We start from the raw sequence: 21273 nt of genomic DNA, 5'->3' as shown, positions 1-21273 counted from the left end.
ATCCCCGGCTTCCTTCTTTTTTTCTTTTTAGTTTTTTAAGACAAGGCTTTTTTTTGTAGCCCTGGCTCTCCTGAACTTGGTCTGTAGACCAGGCTGGCCTCAAACTCACAAGAGTTCTCCCTGTGTCTGCCTCCCGAGAGCTGGGATTAAAGGCGTGCGCCACCACACCTGGCCTTGTTCCTCTTCTATCTAGTGTTAGGGGGTAAAACGAGGTGCAAGATATAAAGGGTGGGAAAAAGAAGAACCCACAAAGTAGCAAGGACTACATACAGATCTTTGTGAGTTCAAGGCCAGCCTGGTCTACACAGTGAGTTCCAGGAAAGCCAAGGCTACACAGAGGAATCCTGTCTCAACCCATCTCCCCGCAAAAAACCCCAGACATGTACATAACAGGCAAACTAAGAAAAGACCCTTTCAGTCTTGGATTTGGCTTTTATTTTGAAATATATTTAGCATAGAACTGTCATCAAACAAAAAATAATAAGACACAAAGAAATAGAATATTTTCAAATTCTTTTTCAGCTACACACAGAAATTAATAGGATATCAGACCCAAAGCATGGGACCCTCCTTATAGCTAAATTCATGGAGCACACCTTTTGAGAAAGCAGTGTTTCTCACAGCCTCCACACTTGCTGCTGTTTCTAAGCTCTAAGCCTTCTTCTCCAAAGGGCCCAGATTTACCTGCCTAAGGTTGAGCAGATTCTGTTTGGGTATAAACTACCAGGCTCCTAAATTTTCAGTCAGAATTATAAAAAATATGAGCTCAAATACTTATGTTGTCCAAAATAGAAATATTCTCTTTCTGAATAATCAGAGATATTGCACTAAAGTCATTAACTCCATACCTGATGTTCATGTACATGGAAAATTAATTCTCTTCTTTAGGAAAAGCTCCCTAGAAATAAATGTAATGTTAGCCTAAACACAATCACACTTCAAAATAGAAAGGCACAGACAGGAAAAAAAAAAGTTTAATACTACACTCAAATTTTCCACTGAAAAATAATAAGTTGGAAAAATAATAAAATCTAAGCTACTGATACGTCTCGTTTGGGCTCTATAATCTTCCTTAGGTTGCTAAAGAATGGGGCATTAAAAATTAACAGTGGGAAATCCGATCCTTTTCAAATAATTTAGAAAAATGTCTTGTTTACATAGAAAGGGTGTACATTGTCTCATCTATAAAGTTCAGTTACATCTCCACTCACTGGAAGTATTTACTTGTACTATACACAGTGAAGACAATGTACATAAGATATTTATTGTTCCTATAACTTGTGACACACAGAAAAATACCTACAAAAATGGAAATACATAGCCACTTAGCTCTCCAATAAATTAGTGAGAAAATTTAGCTATTCCACATTTCTTTTCAAAGGGGGGCAGGGAGACTAAAAAGTTATGGGTCCTTTGCTTCTAACTCTGTTAGTTTGATATACATATATATATATTTTTTTTAAATTATCTGCCCGGTTATGTGGCTTAAGATCGAATTAGAGTCTTACATTTACATCACAGTATACATGGTGTCTCTTAATTCGGCAAAAGAAAGGCACAGTTAGCAAGCAATAACATTCAGTACCTCAATTATCAGACTGATGACCAAAACAGTTGGGGGAGGGGGAAGAAGTACATTCAACACAGTGTAAAGAACTTTAAAAAAAAAAGAGAGAAAGAAAATTTCCACAAAACTTGGTCCATTAAAAATGCCTCCCATGTTCAACATCATGGATAACATGAAAGGGGGTGGCAGTGCAGAGAGAGGCATCACATCGGTATGTGGTGCGTGTGGACTCTGTCTGTAATCACCGATTCAACTAGGAAATGGCTCCCAGAGGAAACAAATGTTAAACCTATTTGTTACTAACAATATGCCGGCCCTAATTCTGAAAACGCAGGCACAATTGCATACCGTTAATGGCTTTTCAATACACCCCATTGTTCTTAGGTAAGTAACCGTATATATAATATATACTCAGTACACTAATATACCTTAACGTACTAATGCGTGCCATGTACCTTAATATATATTATGTATACCTACAATTCGTAACAGCACAGAACTCTCCATTTTGCCAACAGTCTAATTCTCAGTACTGAAAGAGCTCGGCCCACCTAAGACAACACCCAGATGTGCAATGGTAAAATGCACTGGCTGCAGAACTTACTGATTTAAGTTAAATTCTCCCAAAGCCTCTGATCTGAGAGATTATTTTTAGATATAACTGGCAGCCTCCTTTCTTAGAAACAGTATTTCTCCATCATGAGATACCAATAAAGGAAAATATGTAGGGGATCAAGAGCGTGGTGGAGAAACCAACCATCCCGTAGGTCAGGTACCGGTAGGGCAGCTCCACCTCCATGTGCTGCCGTGCCTGACGGATGTCATCGCACGGGATACTGAAGAGTTTACAGGACAGAGGAATGGCGATCTTCTTCATGATATCCCTGACGATGAGCACGCATACCATTCCTATGACGACTCGTAATATGGCTTTTCCGAGCAGAGTTACAGTAAGCGGGGGGATGGCTAAGGGCAGTGTGTGTAGAGGAGGGTCGAACAAGAGACCCAGCTGTTGAGCAGCGTGAGAGCCACACGCAATCCCGGCGCCACTCCCCAGGATCTCGGCTGTGTCCCCTCGGGATGTGCTCCAGGTGTCCAGAGTGAAAGACAGGATGCCCAGAACTAAGTGAAAGCCGACGATGATGAGCGGGGCGTGTTTGTACGTTTGGTTGAAGCTGTCGATCAGGTCCACCAACGGGTAGAGGATGAGTAAAATTAAGATGGTGTACAGGAACCCAGCAATCACGTCCTGGCAAAGACAAAAGTACAGTTAATATAATGCGATGTTTGGTGTTTAAGTTTTAAAACAAACCTTACAAACCGACCAGAGAATAGTACTGGAACTTGGGCTGTGGATGTAGCTCTGTGGGTAGAGTGCTTGCTTAGCACGAGGCCTAGGCTTGATCCCCCAGCACTGCAAAAATCAATAGTGGGGCAAGCTCAGCATCCTAGCATTTGGGGAGTAGAGGCAGGAAGGTCAGAAGTTCCAAAGCTACAGGAAACCCTGGCCAAAAACCAGAACAAAATAAAAAGTTTTTTTTAATTGCACTAAAAATTGTTTTAATGATCAAAAAGAGTCCATTAATTAACTAATTAGTTTTTTTGAGAGAGTTTCTCTGTGTAGCTGTGGCTGTTCTGAACTCACTCTGTAGAACATGCTGGCCTTTAAATCAAGAGATCCACTGCCTAGCCAATAAAAAGGATTAATAAAAAAACTGGTTATTGCCAGGCGGTGGCAGCTGTGCACGCCTTTAATCCCAGCACTTGGGAGGCAGAGGCAGGCGGATCACTGTGAGTTCGAGGCCAGCCTGGTCTACAGAGTGAGTCTGGGACAGCCAAGGCTACACAGAGAGACCCTGTCTCAACACCCATCCACCCCCAAAACTCAACAAAAACAAAACCAGAAAAGGCTCAATTTTATCCCTCTTTCATTAAATACATGTATAATATATACAAACTGAATCAGGTCTGAACAGTATGTTTGCTATTGTGATGTTTACATGCTGAAGACTTTATTTATTACTTAAAGGAATGATGTACGCTATCAGTTTATGTCTTGGGAAGAAGACCAGAAATAACAATATTAGTAAGAGAACAAATATTATAGTTTTAGACAATTATAAGTGAGTTTAACACTAAAACGAAAGCCTCCGTCTTCTAATGTGTGTGTGTTAAAGAACTGCGCGTTGGAGGCTAGTTTAGGCTACATAGGGAACTCTAGCCACCCAGAGCACTGATGGAGCAGTGGTCAAGAGCACTTACAGCTCTTTCAGAAGACCCAAGTTCAATTCCCAGCACTTTCACACAAATAAACCTTTACAAAAATTGTATTTTAAGAAATTAAAATTGGGGGCTGGAGAGATGGCTCAGAGGTTAAGGGCACTGGCCCCTCTTCCAAAGATCCTATGTTCGATTCCCAGCAACCATCTGGTGGCTTACAACCATCTATAATGAGATCTGGTGTCCTCTTCTGTCATGCAGGTGTACATGCAGGCAGAACACTGTATATATAATAGATAGATAAATAAATAAATAAATAAGAAAAGAAAAGAAAAATCAATCAATCAAAAATGCCCAAAGTGAGCCAGGTGTGGTAGAGCACACTTTTAAGCCTAGCATACAGCGAGGCAGAGGCAGGCGTATGTCTGTGAGTTTGAGGCCAGGTTGTTCTACAAATTGAGTCCAGGACAGAGTAACCCTGTTATGAACAAATAAACCAAAGTGTTTGCTCTTTGTTTCATATCAGTAAGAAAGTATGTCAAGTGCTGAGTGAAGTATTCCTTATAGATTTTTTCTAGGACATTATTAGAGCACCCTTAATATTAATGAAGACAGCAACTTAAACAGTGTTGTATCAGCATCTGCGAGCAGTCTGTGGGGTACAGTCTACCTACAGTCCATGTTTTTTATTCTTTTTCTTTTTCTTTTTTTTTTTGTTTTTGGAGACAGGGTTTCTCTGCGAAGCCTTAGCTGTCCTGGGCTCACTTTTGTAGACCAGGCTGGCCTCAAACTCAAACTCAGCGGAGATAAACCCTGCCTCAAAAAACCAAAGGGGGGAAAAAGAGTAAATATCTCAGAAATATCTGATCAATCACTACACATTTGGGGTTTGTTTGTTTGTTTCTGTTTGTTGACATAAGGTCTCATTATGTAAACCTGGGTGGACTGTAACTCATGATGCAGACCAGACTTACTTATTTACTTTCTTTCTTTTTGGTTTTTCGAGACAGGGTTTCTCTGTGTAGCCTGGCTGTCCTGGACTCACTTTGTAGACCAGGATGGCTTCGAATTCACAGAGATCTGCTTGCCTCTGTCTCCCAAGTGCTGGGACTAAAGGCAGGCTTGCCATCTGTTTTTGATCTTTATTTCCAAGCTAATGAGATGCTGAGTGTGGAGAGACAAAGCACATAGCTGTGGTCTGACTTACATCCCAGGCTGGACAGACGCTCAGCTGGTAAAGGTTAGGCTCACAACCAAAAATATAAGAACTCACAGCCCATTGTGGGGTAACAGAAAGATGGAAGGCAATTCCAGTTTAGGATAAATGGAGATTAGAGACAGCTGACCACTCTTGAGAAAGAGAAGAAAAAGGTAAGAAAAAGACCATCTGCAGAGGCAGCGATGCAGGGACGCAGGCAAGAGAGAAGAGAGGCATCCAAGCAAAGCTTATAGCATTCCTGAAGCGTCTAGAAATTTCTCAGCATTGGAAGGAAAAGGGAAACACAAGGCTGGTACATTAACATGCCACAGGTCATTATGCTGGTAGTTCTGCAAAGTAGGAAATTCTTACAACTCTATTTTCTCATTCAGGTTTTAGGAGAAATGGTATTTCCTTTCTACCTCTCAAAGGTAGTTGCTCATGGGGAGCCAGTATTCTCCATTAATCTCCCTCACCTTGTAAACATTTCACAACTAGTATAATTGCTGTTTACGCAATGCCCCTCTTGAAAACCTGGAACTTGACAGCCCGAGGGGAGTATCCCTTCCCCATTTCCCTCATTTCCTTTGAACAATTCTTCTAAGAAGAGGCCCACCCAGAAAGACTATAAGGCTGTGCCCAGACAACGGGGAGAAGACACACTCACCACCCGTCAAAGTAAAAAGCAAGTGAACTTGATAGCTGGCTTGGGCTCTGGCACACTCTTTTTACAAAGAAAAATTGTCTTGCTAAGCTACTTTTGCTGGTTCATGTGTGACAACAGATCATATAATCACTTGACTTAAGTTTCTAAAATTTTCTGTGGTTGTCAGAAAACAACAACAACAACAACAAAAAAAAAACCAAAAAACAAAAGGCCCGTATATATGAAGGGCACTTGTCCTTACCAGGATGGAATGCATTCCCATGTAGACCCTACTGATGCAAACTAGAGAGGTCCAGCAGGGGATGAGAACCAGCCCGTACACCAGAGGGTACTGAAGGAGAGAGAAACAAAAAACGTAAGTTAGATACAAACAAGCAAACCAATCACCATGCAATAAAACCCTATCAAGAGCTGTATGCTTTCCACTCCCCATTATTTTCCCAGTGCCTAACTACACATCACACATGGCAGACATTAACAAAATGCTTTTGCAAGGATCACATAGAGTTTTGCTTGTTTGTTTGCTTTTTGAGATGACATCTCTCTGTGTAGCCTTGATTGTCCTGGAACTAGATCTGTAGACAACGCGCGCGCGTGCACACACACACACACACACACATTCTTTGTCTGCAGGTACACTTTAACCAAGGCTGGCACTCTTTCTCTCTCCCATTCAGAGTGGCTGCCATTTGCTTTGTTTTTGTTTTTGTGTATTTTTTCAAGACAGGGTTTCCCTGTGTAGCCTTGGCTGTCCTGGACTCCCTACTTTGTAGACCAGGCTGGCTTCGAACTCAAAGCAATCCACCAGCCTCTGCCACCAGAGTGCTGGCACTAAAGGCATGCACCACCACGCCCGGCTATGGCTGCCATTTGCAGTCCGCAGTGTGGTGTTCCTCCCCACTGGAGATAAACACTTTGTGATTAGCTTTCTACTTCTGTGCTCTCTGTTAAATTTCAAATGGCAATCCCACTGAGAATATTTTGTTGGGAATCAAGCACGGTGATTGCACATGCCTGTAATTTTAGCAACAGGGAAATAGAGACAGGAGGATCGCTATGAATTTGAGGCCAACCTGGCCTATATGACGAGCGGAAACACAGGGCACAAACAGGCTGCTCTTGGAATCAGCGACATCAAAGGGAAGAGCTGGCTTTGTGTTCTGAGGTTAGAAGGAAGAACAGGGTCAGGGGACCACAGTCGACTTGGAAAGAGCATATGTATGTGGTGGTGGGGGGGGGGGAGGGGGAGGGGGGGAGGGGGGTGCCCACGCAAGTGCACTGATGACTTCAAGTTCCCAAATGAAACGGAAGATAGTGGTTGGTAAAGTGGATAGAGTGCAAAGAGGTCTGAATTCCAATATTCAAAAGACTGAGGCAGGGGGATTGCTGCACTTTAGAGCCAGCCTGGGGTACATAGTGAGATCCTGTCCTTACATTTAAAGGGGAGGGGGGACAACGGCGGGACAGAAGTACAAGTTAGTAAGTGTTTTACATCGTTTCCAAGTGCATGCAAATGTAGCCCAACAAATTATATGATGCCTTAGGTGATTTATTTTCTTATGGTGCTAGGGATGGAACCCAGGACCTTTCCCATGCCAGGCAAGCCCAGGCCTCCTGGTGCTGGGGCCATAGGTATGTGCCACCACACCTACCTCTCCTGGGCCTCCTGGTGCTGGGGTCATAGGTGTGTGCCACCATACCTACCTCTTCTAGATGGATTTGTCTATCTGTTTGGTTAGTTTGTTTTGGTTTCCTGCAACACAGTCTCTCATTCAGCCCAGGCTGGCTTCAAACTCACTATGTAAGGACCAATAATCTTTAGTTTGGCTCCCCTGCCTGTACCTTACAAACAGTGGGATTACAGGCGTAAACTGCCAGCCTGGTTTAGGTACTTTTAATCTCACAGCACTGTTAACTTTTTTCGTTGCACGGCCTTGATAACGGGGAAACCCAAGTCAACATTTCCTTCAGTTATTCTACAAAATGGTTTTATTCAGCCTGATACGCTTTCCTGACTGCTTATCGCACATGATCAGAACTGTCTGGTACACTGTGGCGCCTTCAACTCACAGGCTTGAGAGGGAGTGAAAAGAGCCAATTGAATGACTTGCAATTAAAGCAATTTCAGAAACTGTCCTTAAAAATAACTTTTTTTCTTTTCTTTTCTTTTTTCTTTTTTTGGAGGCACTAGGGACTGAACCAATGGCTGAATGCCAGAGTGCACTATATCAGTGAATTCAACCCTTCTACGTATAATTTACATTTGTTCAGAATAACTGCAATATGGGACAAAGCAGGAGCAAAAAATCAGTTTTGGATTTTAGTATATACAGCCTCTAACAGTTCAATGGTGGCACATTAAGGACGGATTTCTCTTGTTCTCCTATCCTACTAATGAAATGAAAATTGTGCTGTGTGGATCGCATGTCAGTATGTGAAAAATCACACACAATATACATGTTCATATACAGCAACTCAGCAACTCTAGGAGTCTATACTAAGGACAGCAGTGTGGGTAAGGGCTCACATACTGAAACTGTCACAGGATGTTTACATCTTAGAAAGCTGAGGCAGGGGGATTACATAGTCAAAGTCTGGTATACATAGTAAGTAATTAGCAAGAACCTGTCTTAAAAAGGAAAAAAAAAAAGAATGCGCACAGGGTGGGGGTGGGGTCAGCACAGTCATCTTAGTGGTAGGGCCCTTGCCTGGCACATGTAAGGGCTGGTTCAGTCTACAGCACTGTGTAGGAATTAAACAGTTTTGTTTGTTTGATTTTTGAAACAAGGTTTACAGCCTTGGCTATCCAGGACTCACTTTGTAGACCAGGCTGGCCTTGAACTCACAGTGATCCGCCTGCCTCTGCCTCCCAAGTGCTGGGATTAAAGGCGTGCGCCACCACCGCCCAGCTAGGAATTAAACAGTTTATGACTTGTTTCAGCCATGTCTGGACATCATATGTATATGTATAAAGAAATCACATTGTGGAGCTAGCTCATGCCATGGTAGAGGCTTGTAGGTCTCCAACCCTCAGGCTGCAGATCCGAGGAAGAACTTAGGTGTGGCTCCAATCTGAAGGGCTCTGTCGGCCAAGTTCTCTCTCCTAGAGCAAGCCCGAGGACCTGAGTTCAAGACTTGGACAGAGGAAGAGAACTGACTTCCACCAGGTTGTCCTCTGACTTCCACAGAGACAAAGGTATTCACAAACACACACATACACAATATAAATAAATAAATAATAGCCGGGCGTGGTGGCGCACGCCTTTAATCCCAGCACTCGGGAGGCAGAGGCAGGCAGATCACTATGAGTTCGAGGCCAGCCTGGTCCACAAAGTGAGTCCAGGACAGCCAAGGCTACACAGAGAAACCCTGTCTCGAAAAACCAAAAAATAAATAAATACTTTAAAAAAGTTTTAGGGCTAGAGAGACGGCTCAGTGGTTAAGAGCACTGACCTCTGTTCCAGAGGACCTGAGTTCAATTCCCAGCAACCATATGGTGGCTCACAACCATCTACAATGTGATCTGATGCCCTCTTCTGGCCTGTAGGGGTACATGCAGACTGTATACATAATAATAAATCTTTAAAAAAATTTTTTTTTTAGTTCCAGGGTTTGGAGAGGTGGCTCAGCGGTTAAGAGCACTGGCTTCTCTTCCTGAAGCCCTGAGTTCAATTCCCAGCAATCATATGGTGGCTCACAACATCTACAATGAGATTTGGTGCCCTCTTCTGGTGTGCAAGCATATGTGCAGGCAGAACACTATATATGTAATAAATAAATAAGTCTTTAAAAATATTTATTTTTAATTCCCAGCAGTCACATGGCAGCTCACAATCTGATGCTCTTCTGTGGTCTGAAGACATACATGCAGACAAAGCACCTGTATATACAAAAAATAAATCTTAAAAGGAAAAAAAAGTCAGGTGATGAACACACGCCTTTAATCCCAGGGCTTGGGAGCTAAAGGCACGTGGATATCTGAGTTTGAGGCCAGGGCTGGTCTACAGAGTGAGTTACAGGACAGCCAAGGCTACAGAGCGAAACTATGTTTCAAAATTAAATAAAAGCAGGGTGTGGTGGCCCAGGCCTTTAATCCCAGCACATGGGAGGCAGAGGCAGGTGGATCTCTGTGAGTTCTAGGCCACCCTGGTCTACAAAGTGAGTCAAGGACAGTCAAGGCAAAACAGAGAAACTCAGTCTCGAAAAACCAAAATTAAAAAAATAATAAAATAAAATTTAAAAATATTAAGTCAGTCTTTTGGGAGTCGCTAAATCATAGAGACACACATATGTCTGCAGAAAGCCGTCACTTCTTAGATTCTTGCAAGCCTGGGTTTCAGTCAGTGTTTGCACTTACTTTACCAATGCCTAAAAATCGGATGGAGTGGCGCACACCTTTAATCCCGGCACTCAGGGTGCAGAGGCAGACGGATTGCTGTGAATTCAAGGCCAGCCTGTTCTAGTCTGTCCAGAACAGCCAAGGCTACACAGGGAAACCCTGTCTCAAAAAAACAAAAACACAAAACAAAACACAAAACAAAACAAAACAAAAAAACCCCACAACTTTACCAATGCCTGCGGCTTCTCTAGAAATTGTACTTTAACCTCCGGCTCTGTCTATGGCGCGCAGACGCACAGCGTGTCCCTAGAGGCACGCACGCTTGCACCACTCCTCTGACTGTAACTCGGCCCTGGCCAGGCAGGTCTCGGGACTGAAGACTGTCTCTGATGTTGAACGTAGAGCCGCTTGAGGCAGGCACATGCATGTCCAGGCACGGAAGAGAGGCTTGGAGCAGGGATGATGACGGTGTAGCGTGGGCATGGAGGCCGAATCTGGCTCCACAGTCTAGCTCCAACCCCTCAGGTGGCCCAGCAGCGTTCTTTTGCTCTTGCTTTCTACAAAACACCTCTGATCTTCTACAAACCAACTTCCTCTTTTTGCTTAACTTAGTCCTCCTCCCCCCCCTCCTCCCCCTCCTCCCCCTCCTCCCCCCTCCTCCTCCTTCCCCCTCCTCCCCCTGCACATGCATGCATGCTAACACCTTTAGTTACATACACCTCAGATAGATTTTGTTTGTTTGTTTGTTTCTTGTTTTTCGAGACAGAAAGGTCTCTGTGTGTAGCCTTGGCTGTCCTGGACTGGCTTTTGTAGACCAGGCTGGCCTCGAACGCACAGCGATCCTCCAGCCTCTGCCTCCCGAGTGCGCGGATTAACGGTGTTACAACTCAGACAGTTTTCCTTCTTTCTTTTTTGAAAACGGGGCTCCCTTATGCAGCCCTGGTTGGCCTGGAACTAGCTATGTAGTAGGCTAGCAGCAAATTCAGAGATCAGCCAGCTTCTGCCTCCTCGACGCTAGGGTTAAAGAAGTGCTCCACCATGCCCACCTCACCATAGATATTTCTAAGATACCTACCTACTTTCTTTCTTTCTTTTTAAAGAAACCTTCTTTTTAAAACAGACTATTTTCTCTGCCTATTCTTCGTGGCAGGGCGTCTCTGTGAACCTGGGGCTGTTTTTCTCAGATAAGTTAGAAGCCAGAAGAAAGCCTTAGGTATCCTGTCTCTGCTCCCATCAGGAGCTTGGGGTTACATGTATGCTCAGGGTGCCCAACCTGCTATGTGAGTGCAGGATCCAAAGTGTGGGCTTCTTGATTATGCAGCAAGTGCTCTTAAATGCTAGGCATCTCTTCAACTCCCTAAGGCAGCCTCTTACCTCTCAGACGTCAACTCTCTCTTTTTAAAAGATTCACTTATTTATTATATATACAGTGCTCTGCCTGCATGTATGCCTGCACACCAGAGGAGGGCACCAGATCTCATTATAGATGGTTGTGAGCCACCATGTGGTTGCTGGGAAATTGAACTCAGGAGCTCTGGAAGAGCAGCCAGTGCTCTTAACCACCGAGCCATCTCTCCAACCCCAGATTTCAACTCTTTAAATGCTGGCATGTGTGTGTGTGTTTCTCTCTCTGTATGTTTGTGTGTATGTGTATCTAAATGCAGAGGCCAGAAGACAACCTTGGATGTTGTTCTCAGGAGAGCTGGCTAAGTTTTGTAAGTCAGTCTCTCACTGGCCTGTCGCCCACCAAGGGAACCATAGGCTTGTTGGGGTGAGCTCTTTGTGTAAAGATTGTCCCTGTATATTCAAATGCGGATTTCTGTACTGGCAGAGATCTGAGGACAGACCAGACTTTGGTATTGTTAAGTATCACCTGTCTCAATGCTTTGTAAACACACACACACACACACACACACACACACACACACACACACACACAGCCCTTCTGATTGGTTTAATAAAGAACTGGACCACCGCACATAGTGGCGCACACCTTTAATCCCAGCACTGGGAGGCAGACACAGGCAGATCTCTGTGAGGTCCAGGCCAGCCTCGTCTACAAACAGAATCAAGCACAGCCAGGGCTCTGTGTAGCAGAGAAATCCTGTCTCGAAAAACCAAAAAGGAGGAAGAAAAAAGCTGAACCGCCAATAGCAAAGGCAGGAGGGACAGGCAGGACTTCCAGAGAGAAAGGAACTTGGGGGGTGGGAATGAGGCTGAATAGGAGTTGCCAGGCAGACACAGGAAGAAACAAGTGCCAGGACTGAGAAGAGCTAATAAATCACATAGCAAAGCGTAGATTAATATAAACAGGGCAGTTTAAGTTAAAATCTAGTTGGGGAACAAGCCAAAGCTAAGGCCAAGCTAAATAATTAATAAAAAGTCTCTGTGTCACTATTTGGGAACTAGTGGTCTAAATTAATAAAAAGTCTCTGTGTCATTATTTGGGAACTAGTGATCCAGAGACTCTTCCATTTTACAGGCTGTCCAGAGAATCCCAGAGATCTATTTTCCTCTCTTCCCAGTGTTGGGATTATAGCTTGGACCATCACGCCTGGCATGGTATTTGTTTTTTAAGATTGATTGATTGATTGGTTCATGTTTTTCCGAGACAAGGTTTCTCTGTGTAGCCTTGGCTGTCCTGGACTCCCTTTGTAGACCAGACTGGCCTCAAACCCACCTGCCTCTGCATCACAAATGCTGGGATTAAAGGCCTGTGCCACCACCACTCGGTTTAAGATTTAATTAATGTCTGTGTGAGAGCATATGCACATGAGTACAGTACTCTTGGGAACCAGAAGAGGGCACCAGATCCCCTGGAGCTGTAATTACAGGTGGTTGTGAACTGACTGCCCATTGTACAAGCTGGGAAATGAACTTGGCTCCTCTTTAACAGCGGGATGAGCTCTTGTGCCAGGCCATCTTTCCAGCCCCTGCACCAGGCTTTGACACACACTTTACTTAGTCCTTAAATACTGGTGTATTAAGAGGTACTTTTGCTGGACCCTTCATTCTTCTCATTGTGTGTCATCTTTGACAATAATATTCTATTCTCATGATTCTACTGGGGCACTTAATGTGCTGGCACCAAATCTGTCCTCATCTGTCACGGAGAGAACTGCCTCCTTCATCGCTGCAGATGGTTATTTTAAGATGTCAAAAGCACCAACTCCTCGGGGACCCTGAACTCTCAATACAAGATGCTTGGAGTTGTTTGTTGTTTTGTTTGCCTCTTCACAAACAAAATGTGGACATAATCCTCTCCCTTTTTCTCTCTCTTTTTTTTTTCTTCTTAATGGAGGATCCAATAAGTCATCAAGTCCTGTCAATTCTACCTTTAAATCTATTAAATTCACTAGGTGTGGTAGTATATGCCTTTAACCCTAGAAAGACAGAGGCAGGCAGAACTCTGAAAGAGTTCCAAGGCCAGTTTGTGACAGAGTAAGAATTCATCTCAAAAATAAATAAATCTATCAAATTCAAAAAAGCTTGGTGAAGCCTGGTTGTGGTATACACCTTTAACCCCAGCACTTGGGAAGCAGAGATACGTGGATCTCTGAATTTGAAGCCAGCTGATCTACAGAGTGAGTTCCAGGACAGCCTGGGCTACAAAGAGAAACTCTGTCTCAAAATAATAAATTAATTAATTTTTCAAAATCAAGGTTCAATGTTTACCTCACAAACTAGGTTGTTTATGCTTCATAAACTGCACAACTACAAACAGAAAAAACAAAAATCAAAACAAGAATGGATCAGTCCCTATGAATTTTAGCTACAGATAGAAAAAATTTGAGATTCACATAATTTTCGTGCCATAAAATATTCTTTTGGCTCTTTTTCAAGTTTGGTGTGTGTGTGGTTTTTTTGAGACAGGGTTCCTCTGTGTAACCTTGGCTGTCCTGTACTCACTTTATAGACCAGGCTGGCCTCTGCCTCATAAGTGCTGACATTAAAGGCCTGGGCCACCATGCCTGGCTCTTTCTCAACTCTTTAAACTTGTAAAATCCACCCATACTTCACAGGTCATTAACAAAACAAAACAAAACAAAAACCCCAGCTGAATGTGGTGGCCCTAGCCTTTAATCCCAGGACTAGGGAGGCAGAGGCAGGTGGATTGCTGTGAGTTTGAGGTCAGCCTGGTCTACAGAGTGAGACTCGAACAGCTAAGGCTACACAGAGAAACCCTGTCTCAAAAAACAAAAACAAAAAGCAAAACTGGGGTACAGCAGAAAGTCCATGCGTAGCACATGAGGGCCTGGGTTCAATCTCAAATTCCACCCAAAATCAAAACATACAGGACAAAGCCCAGCAGCTACTGTTTGCTAGGGAGGGCTGATGTGTGTGTGTGTGTGTGTGTGTGTGTGTGTGTGTGTGTGTGTGTGTGTGTGTGTGTAGGGGGGCATATCTCTAGCACCTCTCCCTCGAGCTGGCAAAACCACCTTCCCTGCCCCCACCCAGTTATCTAGAACTTCCTTCCCTGGACTATAGGCAGAAGTCTCTTCCCAAGATACCCATTCTCTTTGACAGAACAACCATATTTAGTTAGTTAGTTAGTTAGTTTTTCAAGACAGGGTTTCTCTGTGTTAGGCTTGGCTGTCCTGGACTAGCTTTGTAGACCAGGCTGGCCTCAAACTCACAGCCATCTGCCTGCCTCTGCCTCCCGAGTGCTGGGATTAAAGGCGTGAGGCACCATGCCCAGTCATATTTATTTTCTCACATGTGCACAGCCTGCCATACTGCATAGAAATTATGAAGGACTGAAAAGTTATCTGGGGGCTGGAGAGATGGCTCAGAGGTTAAGAGCGCTTCTACTGGCTGATCATCCAAAGGTCCTGAGTTCAATTCCCAGCAACCACATGGTGGCTCATAACCATCTATGAGATCTGGTGCCCTCTTCTGGTGTACATGCAGGCAAAACACTGTGTATATATGATAAGTAAATAAATCTTTAAAAAAAAAAAAGAAAGAAAGAAAAGCTATCTATTAAGTCAAGGGTTATGTTGATTAAAGCTCTGTTTGTTTGTTTGAGACAGGATTTTTCCATGTAGCCTTGCCTGTCCTGGACTCACTTTGTAGATCAGGCTGGCCTTGAACACACAGCCATCTGCCTGCCTCTGCAGTGCTGGGTTTAAAGTGTACGCCACCAGGCGGGCTTTGATTAAAGCTCTTAATTCAGCTGGAGAATAAAAATATATAATTGACGTCTAGAGAGATGGCTCAGAGGTTAAGAACACTGTCTGTCTTTCCAAAGGTCCTGAGTTCAATTCCCAGCAACCACATAATGGCTCATAACCATCTATAATGAGATCTGGTGCCCTCTTCTGGCAGGCAGGCACACACGCAGGTAAAACATTGTATACATAATAAATAAAATAAATCTTAAGAACACACACACACACACACACACACACACAATTATAGCGAAAGAAATACACTTGTCGCCAGGTATGGTGGTACAAGCCTTTAATCCCAGTACTTGGACGGCAGAGGCAGGCAGATGGCTGTGAGTTTGGGGCCAGCCTGGTCTACAAAGCAAGTCCAGGACAGCTAAGGCTACACAGAGAAACCCTGTCTCAAAAAACCAAAATAAATAAATAAATAAATAAATAAAAACCACTTGTCACTACTCTCAGTTGATTTGAGCTCCTGCGTAAGGAGTATGTGGGAACCTGTACAAACCACTGAAGTAGTAGTAAGTTCCACGAGACATTGTAGGTGAGCTCAATGCAGAAGATAGTCTATTGCATTTTTTTTTATCATTCATGATGCAAACAAAAAATGTAAAGTAACTAGAAATAAACATCAATGTTTAATCTCTATAAGGAAAACTATGAAGTTTATTTGGGCACAATAAAAAAAAAAACAAAGCATGGGTCAGATTCATAACTCGCAGACTCACTACTGCAAGGCTGTTAGTTTTCTACAAATTAACTCACAATTTTATTGCAACTTCAATAAAGCTCAAAGTTCCTGATGGCAATTAAAGAGTTGACTGTAAATATATATATTGAGAGTTGGGTATGATGGCACGGACCTATAATCCCAGCTACTTGGGAGAGTGAGATAGGAGGATTCCAAGTTGGAGACTAGCCTGAACTACAGGGTAAGTTCAATTCTACTCTGGGCAACTTAGTAAGATCCTGTCTTCTCTGTGGAGCCTTGGCTGCTCTGGAACTCACTTTGTCGACCAGGCTGGATCCACCTGCCTCTGCCTCCCAAGTGCTGGGATTAAAGGAGTGAACCATTACTGCTGTGAGTTCCAGGCCAGCCTGGTCTACACAGAGAAACTCTGTCTTGAAAAAACAAACAAACAAACAAACAACAACAACAATAAAAACAGTAAATATCCAGGCTCAGTGGTATGTACCTGGCACTCCAGTTCCTGAGTTAGCTCAAGTCTAGTTCAGTATCAGCCTCAGAGTCATAAGATCCCATCTTAAAATCAAAACAAAACCCAATAAATAGAACAAGGAAATGAAAATATACATCCAGGGGATTTGATGTTTGATGTTCCTTTCTGAGCACCATGGGTACCTGCATACCTACATGTACGTACGTGTACACACACACACACACACACACACAAAATCAATCCTTTTTAAAAATAAAAGAAAAATATATCAACCCAAGCATAGAGACAAGACACATGCCTGCCTGTAATCACAGCACTTGGCTGGCTAATATAAAAAAATTTTTTGGTGGGGGCTGGAGAGATGGCTCAGTGGTTAAGAGCACTGACTGCTCTTCTAGAGGCCCTGAGTTCAATTCCCAGCAACCACATGGTGTCTCACAACCATCTATAATGTGATCTGATACCCTCTTCTGGCCTCCAGGGGAACAAGCAGGAAGAAAATGTATACATAATAAATAAATAAAAAAATCTTTTAAAAAATCTTTTTTTTGGTTTAGGATTGGCCTCCTCTATACTGAATTTCAGGCCAGCTAGGCTACACAATCAATCAATCAATCATTAAACAAACAAAAATCTAAATGGCCACCAACTAATGGAAGAATAAGTAATAACATATCATCTAATGAAACACTACTCATTAATAAGAAAGAACAAAGTCCTGGACACACACTACAACATGAACTTATAAGAGCTGCTGGGGAGTTGAAATGTAAGGGGGCTGGAGAGATGGCTCAGTCAGTTAAGAGCAGTGACTGGAAAAAAAAAAAAAAAAGGGCATTACCTGCTCTTCCAGAGGTCCTAAATTCAATTCCCAGCAACCACATGGTGGCTCACAACCATCTATAATGTGATCTGGTGCCCTCTTCTGGCCTGCAGGGGTATAAGCAGGCATAGCACTGTATACATGACTATACATAATGTATACATGATGAGTAATGAATAAATCTTAAAAAAGAAAAGAAAAACCTTTAAAAAAAAAAGTATGCTCTTGTATGAAACTGTTAAAAGGAATCTTAGAAATGCTAAGTGACTGCTGGGCGTTGGCGGCTCTTGTCTTCAATCCCAGCACTCAGAAAGCAGAGGCAGGCAGGTGAATTTCTGATTCCCAGACCAGCTTGGTCTACAGTTTCAGGACAGCCAGGGCTACACAGAGAAAATCCTGTCTCACCACCGCCCCCTCCCTTGCCAAAAAACAAAACAAAACAAAAACTAGCTGAAAAAAAGCCAGCTCCAACAGGCTAGTGCATGTTTCCTCTACTATGAAAAGTTCACAACAGGAAAATCTATATACATAGAGGGGGATGATGGTTGCCTAGAGATCTATCCGGAAACGAGATGATTTCTATCGCCCTGTGTAGCTGCAATTACAATTCCAAAGCCTGTATGGTGTGCGAATGTTGAATTAAATACAGTAGGTTGCATATAGTCCCTGTTTGAAGCCAGCCTTATATACAAATTGAGTTCCAGGCTGGCCAGAGCTACACAGTGAGACCCTGCCTAAAAACAAACAAAAGAGCCGAGCATGGTGGCGCACGCCTTTAATCCCAGCACTCGGGAGGCAGAAGCAGGCGGATTGCTGTGAGTTCTAGGCCAGCCTGGTCTACAAAGTGAGTCTAGGACAGCCAAGGCTACACAGAGAAACCCTGTCTCAAAAAAACAAAACAAAACAAACAAAAAACCTTGAATATAAACTTAGCCTGATTATTCAAATGGCCTTGAAATGTTAGAATATTGAGAGCTACGCCCCCTAAACAATTCAGCAGAACTATTTCCAGACTTCCTGTTAGCATGTGTCCTGAATAACTGAAGAGCAAGAGTAACCTCTCCCTCTCTCTCTGATGGCTGTGTTAGCAGCACAGCTACTCAGGGAAGAGGCAGTGGAGAGTCCCCCATCACTAAGACAAACAGCAGCTACATGCACATAGTAAACAGCATGCCAAACATACGATAATCTCACTTTCTGGAATATTTAGATCAGATGGGAATTTCTAGATTTTTTTTTTCCCCACCCCAAATGGGCAGTACTGTTTTGCAAGCCAATTGTGGCAGGTATCACCAGGGGTTAAACGGAAAAGAACTTTCTCTGTGTTAATCTTCCTTCCAAATTCCATCACTCTTCCTGGGTGCATGCCTGCCTTCTGTTACTATAAAAGAGACGCACTGCACAGTAGAGGGGCCGGGGATGACACAGGCAAGATTTACCGGTACTGAAACTCACTGTGTGTTAAGCAAGGCTATAATGGAGTTTTACAATACAGTTGGCATGTCTCAACTTTGTGCAATGAAAGGGCGTTAAAAAGAAGCAGTGAGTTTCCTCAGAGTACTAAGAGACCGATCTGAGAAATTAACAAGCCATACAATTTAAGACAGATAAAGCCAGGCCAGTACTCTAATGATTTGGCTTGTATGTGAAAGATAATTGGATTGTAAACTCACGTATCTCCTGCAAACCCTGGGGAGCTCAAAATACGGAAGCCAAAAGAAGCACGCAAAATAAAAAATGACTTCCGTTAAAAACTCCTCGATGGTCAAGTTGCCTCTGATGTCATATACCATTACAATCTATCCAACACCTTTGCACGACAAAGCCCTGCATGGTTAGTTACCGACATGGTAACAGTGCAGCAACTAACAACTGGTTCTTTGTGTGTGTGTGAGAGAGAGAGAGAGAGAGAGAGAGAGAGAGAGAGAGAGAGAGAGAGAGAGAGAGACAGAGAGAGAGACAGAGAGAGAGAGAGAGAGAGAGAGAGAGAGAGAGAGAGAGAGAAGTGAAGGCAGTGTCTCACCAAATCAGCAACCAATTCCTTAAAACCGAACTCACCCTGACTACTACTTTACCTTTCGGCTTTTAAGTGCCATCGCTTTACTGCTTGGAACGTGCCTGTGTCACATTGACACTGCTGTTTTGAAAACACTGTCAAGCAAAGAGTTAACGACTTTACATCGGAAACACCATGCACTGCAGTGAACCTGGGTCTTAGTTACCGAGTGTTTCAGAGTTAGATGTCTAAGAAACTATATTTAACTGTATTAAAATACAGCTTAGTGGTTAAGATCCTAGATTCCCTCCATTAATTCATTTTCTAAAACTCTAACAGGGCCTGCTTGTGGATACTATGCGAACCCGTGGGTAGGGGTTTCGGACTGGAAGAGGCAAATTAAAAAAATAAAAATAAAAAGTACAGACAGCACTGGGAACTCGTCCGTCGAGCCAAGCGGAGCAGCGTACCTGCCAGCGGCCATAGGTGAGCAGGACCAAGGAGATGGGGATGGCTGTGCCGGACATGGCATGCGTGGAGGGCATGCTGTACTCCGAATTGTAGAAGACCTCCAACTTGACAACAGGCGGCGAGGCCGGCCGCGGCCAGCGAATGATGTCCTTGGTGCACTGGCCCAGGTACATGACCAGCACCCAGATGATCACCAGCCTCCGGCCCACAAAGGGGTCGAGGTTCCAGATCCAGAAAGGGAAGAAGAAGATGTAGAAGAGCTCGTTGCCTAGTTCGGTGCCGAAGCAGAACAGGTAGTAGAGCGGCCAGTTGTTCACTCTGACTGGCTCGCCTTCCTCGCCCGTCAACGAGTTACGGCGCAGCGAGCCCGCGCGGCGGGGCCCGGCCGGGCCCGGATCGGCCGCCAGCCCGTTGCGCACGCCGTTGGGGGCGCCGCAGCAATCGGGCTTAGCCGGGCTGGGGTTGCACTCCGCGCCCGACTGCGGTCCCCGTCGTCGGGGGTCTCCCGCGGCCCCGCGAACCTCGGTCTCCGCATCCTTGTCCGCCGCCGGGCTGCCGAGCGGCGCCTCCACCCCACACAGACGCTGGAAGCTCGCCACCCGCTGCGGCTCCTGCAGACTAACGGCCAGCTGCGCCAGCCGCTGCCCCAGGGACATGGTCACGGGCCACTCGAGAACTGATCCGGCCACGCGCTCCCCGCCAGCCACAGGCACCACGGCCACTAGCTCGACTCGTTCGAGGCTGCCGGCGACCGCGCCAACAGGCCGCAGCGGCCGCCGCGCGCGCCCTGCGCCTCGCGCGCCCCTCCCCTAGCGCGCTCCCCGCCCCGCGCGCTCACGGCGAGACGCGCCGCGTGCGCAGCCCGGAGCTGTCCTCGAAGCTCCGCCTTCCGGTCTCCTAGGCTGGTTCTCTGCGGGCTGCAGCACTAAGAACTGTGAGGTCCTGGGCAGGGCTGGTGACCTGACCCAGGAGCCGCAGGTTTTATTGTCCTGGAATCGATTAGGGCATGATGAATAGAGGTAAAGTAACCCGCCGCGCAACCGGAATCGTCCGACACATGTCATTAATTAGCAAACAGTTTCAGAGCTGTCTCGGATGGTTGATGTCCCGGAAGCCAATTAACCAGAAGTGGCAAGACTAGAAAGAGTGTATATAGATCTTCAGGACAGAGCCTGACACAATTGTGCTCTGCAAGAGAAGAGCCAGTCATCTACAAAGTCAAACCAGGCTGTTCCTCATCTCACGTGTATCTTAAGTGAACTTTAGTGTAAAATTTCCTTAATAAATTCTAACGCCTAGCAGGATTGCATCGAGCATATAAGTAGTGGGTGAACTTGTTTGTCTGTCTGTCTTTTTAACCAGGATATCATCTAGCCCAGACTGGCCTCAACTAGTTAAGGCTGGTCCTGAACTCCTAATCCTCCTGCAGTAGCCTCCTAAAGTCTCAGATTACACGGTCACCCTGTCAGGCTTGAACTTTGAATTTGATGGACACCGAAGCTTTTTTTTTTTTTTTGCATATGAGTGTTTTATCTGCAGACGAGGGCATCAGATCTCATTATAGATGGTTGTGAGCCACCATCTGGTTGCTGGGAATTGAACTCAGGACCTCTGGAAGAGCAGGTGACACTCTTTAACCA

General features: G+C 44.5%; 1 protein-coding gene across 1 annotated transcript; it reads right to left on the bottom strand.

Moving 5' to 3' along the window:
* Window positions 1–412: 412 nt before the first annotated feature.
* Window positions 413–20471, bottom strand: SGPP1 (sphingosine-1-phosphate phosphatase 1). The gene is made up of 3 exons (XM_084791636.1): window positions 19633–20471; window positions 5894–5983; window positions 413–2816 (listed from the first exon to the last, which is right to left on the bottom strand). The coding sequence occupies exons 1-3, from the start codon at window positions 20287–20289 to the stop codon at window positions 2265–2267; spliced, it is 1299 nt and encodes a 432-aa protein (XP_084647762.1). The 5' UTR covers window positions 20290–20471; the 3' UTR covers window positions 413–2264.
* Window positions 20472–21273: the final 802 nt, after the last annotated feature.

This window comes from Acomys minous (genome assembly GCF_964271855.1).
Source record: "Acomys minous genome assembly, chromosome: 8".
Taxonomy (NCBI): Eukaryota; Metazoa; Chordata; class Mammalia; order Rodentia; family Muridae; genus Acomys; species Acomys minous.
Note: the sequence above shows the minus strand (reverse complement) of the source record. Positions and strands in the feature narration are given on the sequence as shown.

Excerpts from the sequence above, each read along its gene's own strand:
- SGPP1 (XM_084791636.1), bottom strand. The coding sequence starts at position 20,289 with ATGTCCCTGGGGCAGCGGCTGGCGCAGCTGGCCGTTAGTCTGCAGGAG. Across the intron at positions 5,984-19,632 it reads TCACCTATGGCCGCTGGCAG|TACCCTCTGGTGTACGGGCT; the intron begins GTACGCTGCTCC and ends TCTCTCCTTCAG. Across the intron at positions 2,817-5,893 it reads TGGGAATGCATTCCATCCTG|GACGTGATTGCTGGGTTCCT; the intron begins GTAAGGACAAGT and ends TGTCTTTGCCAG.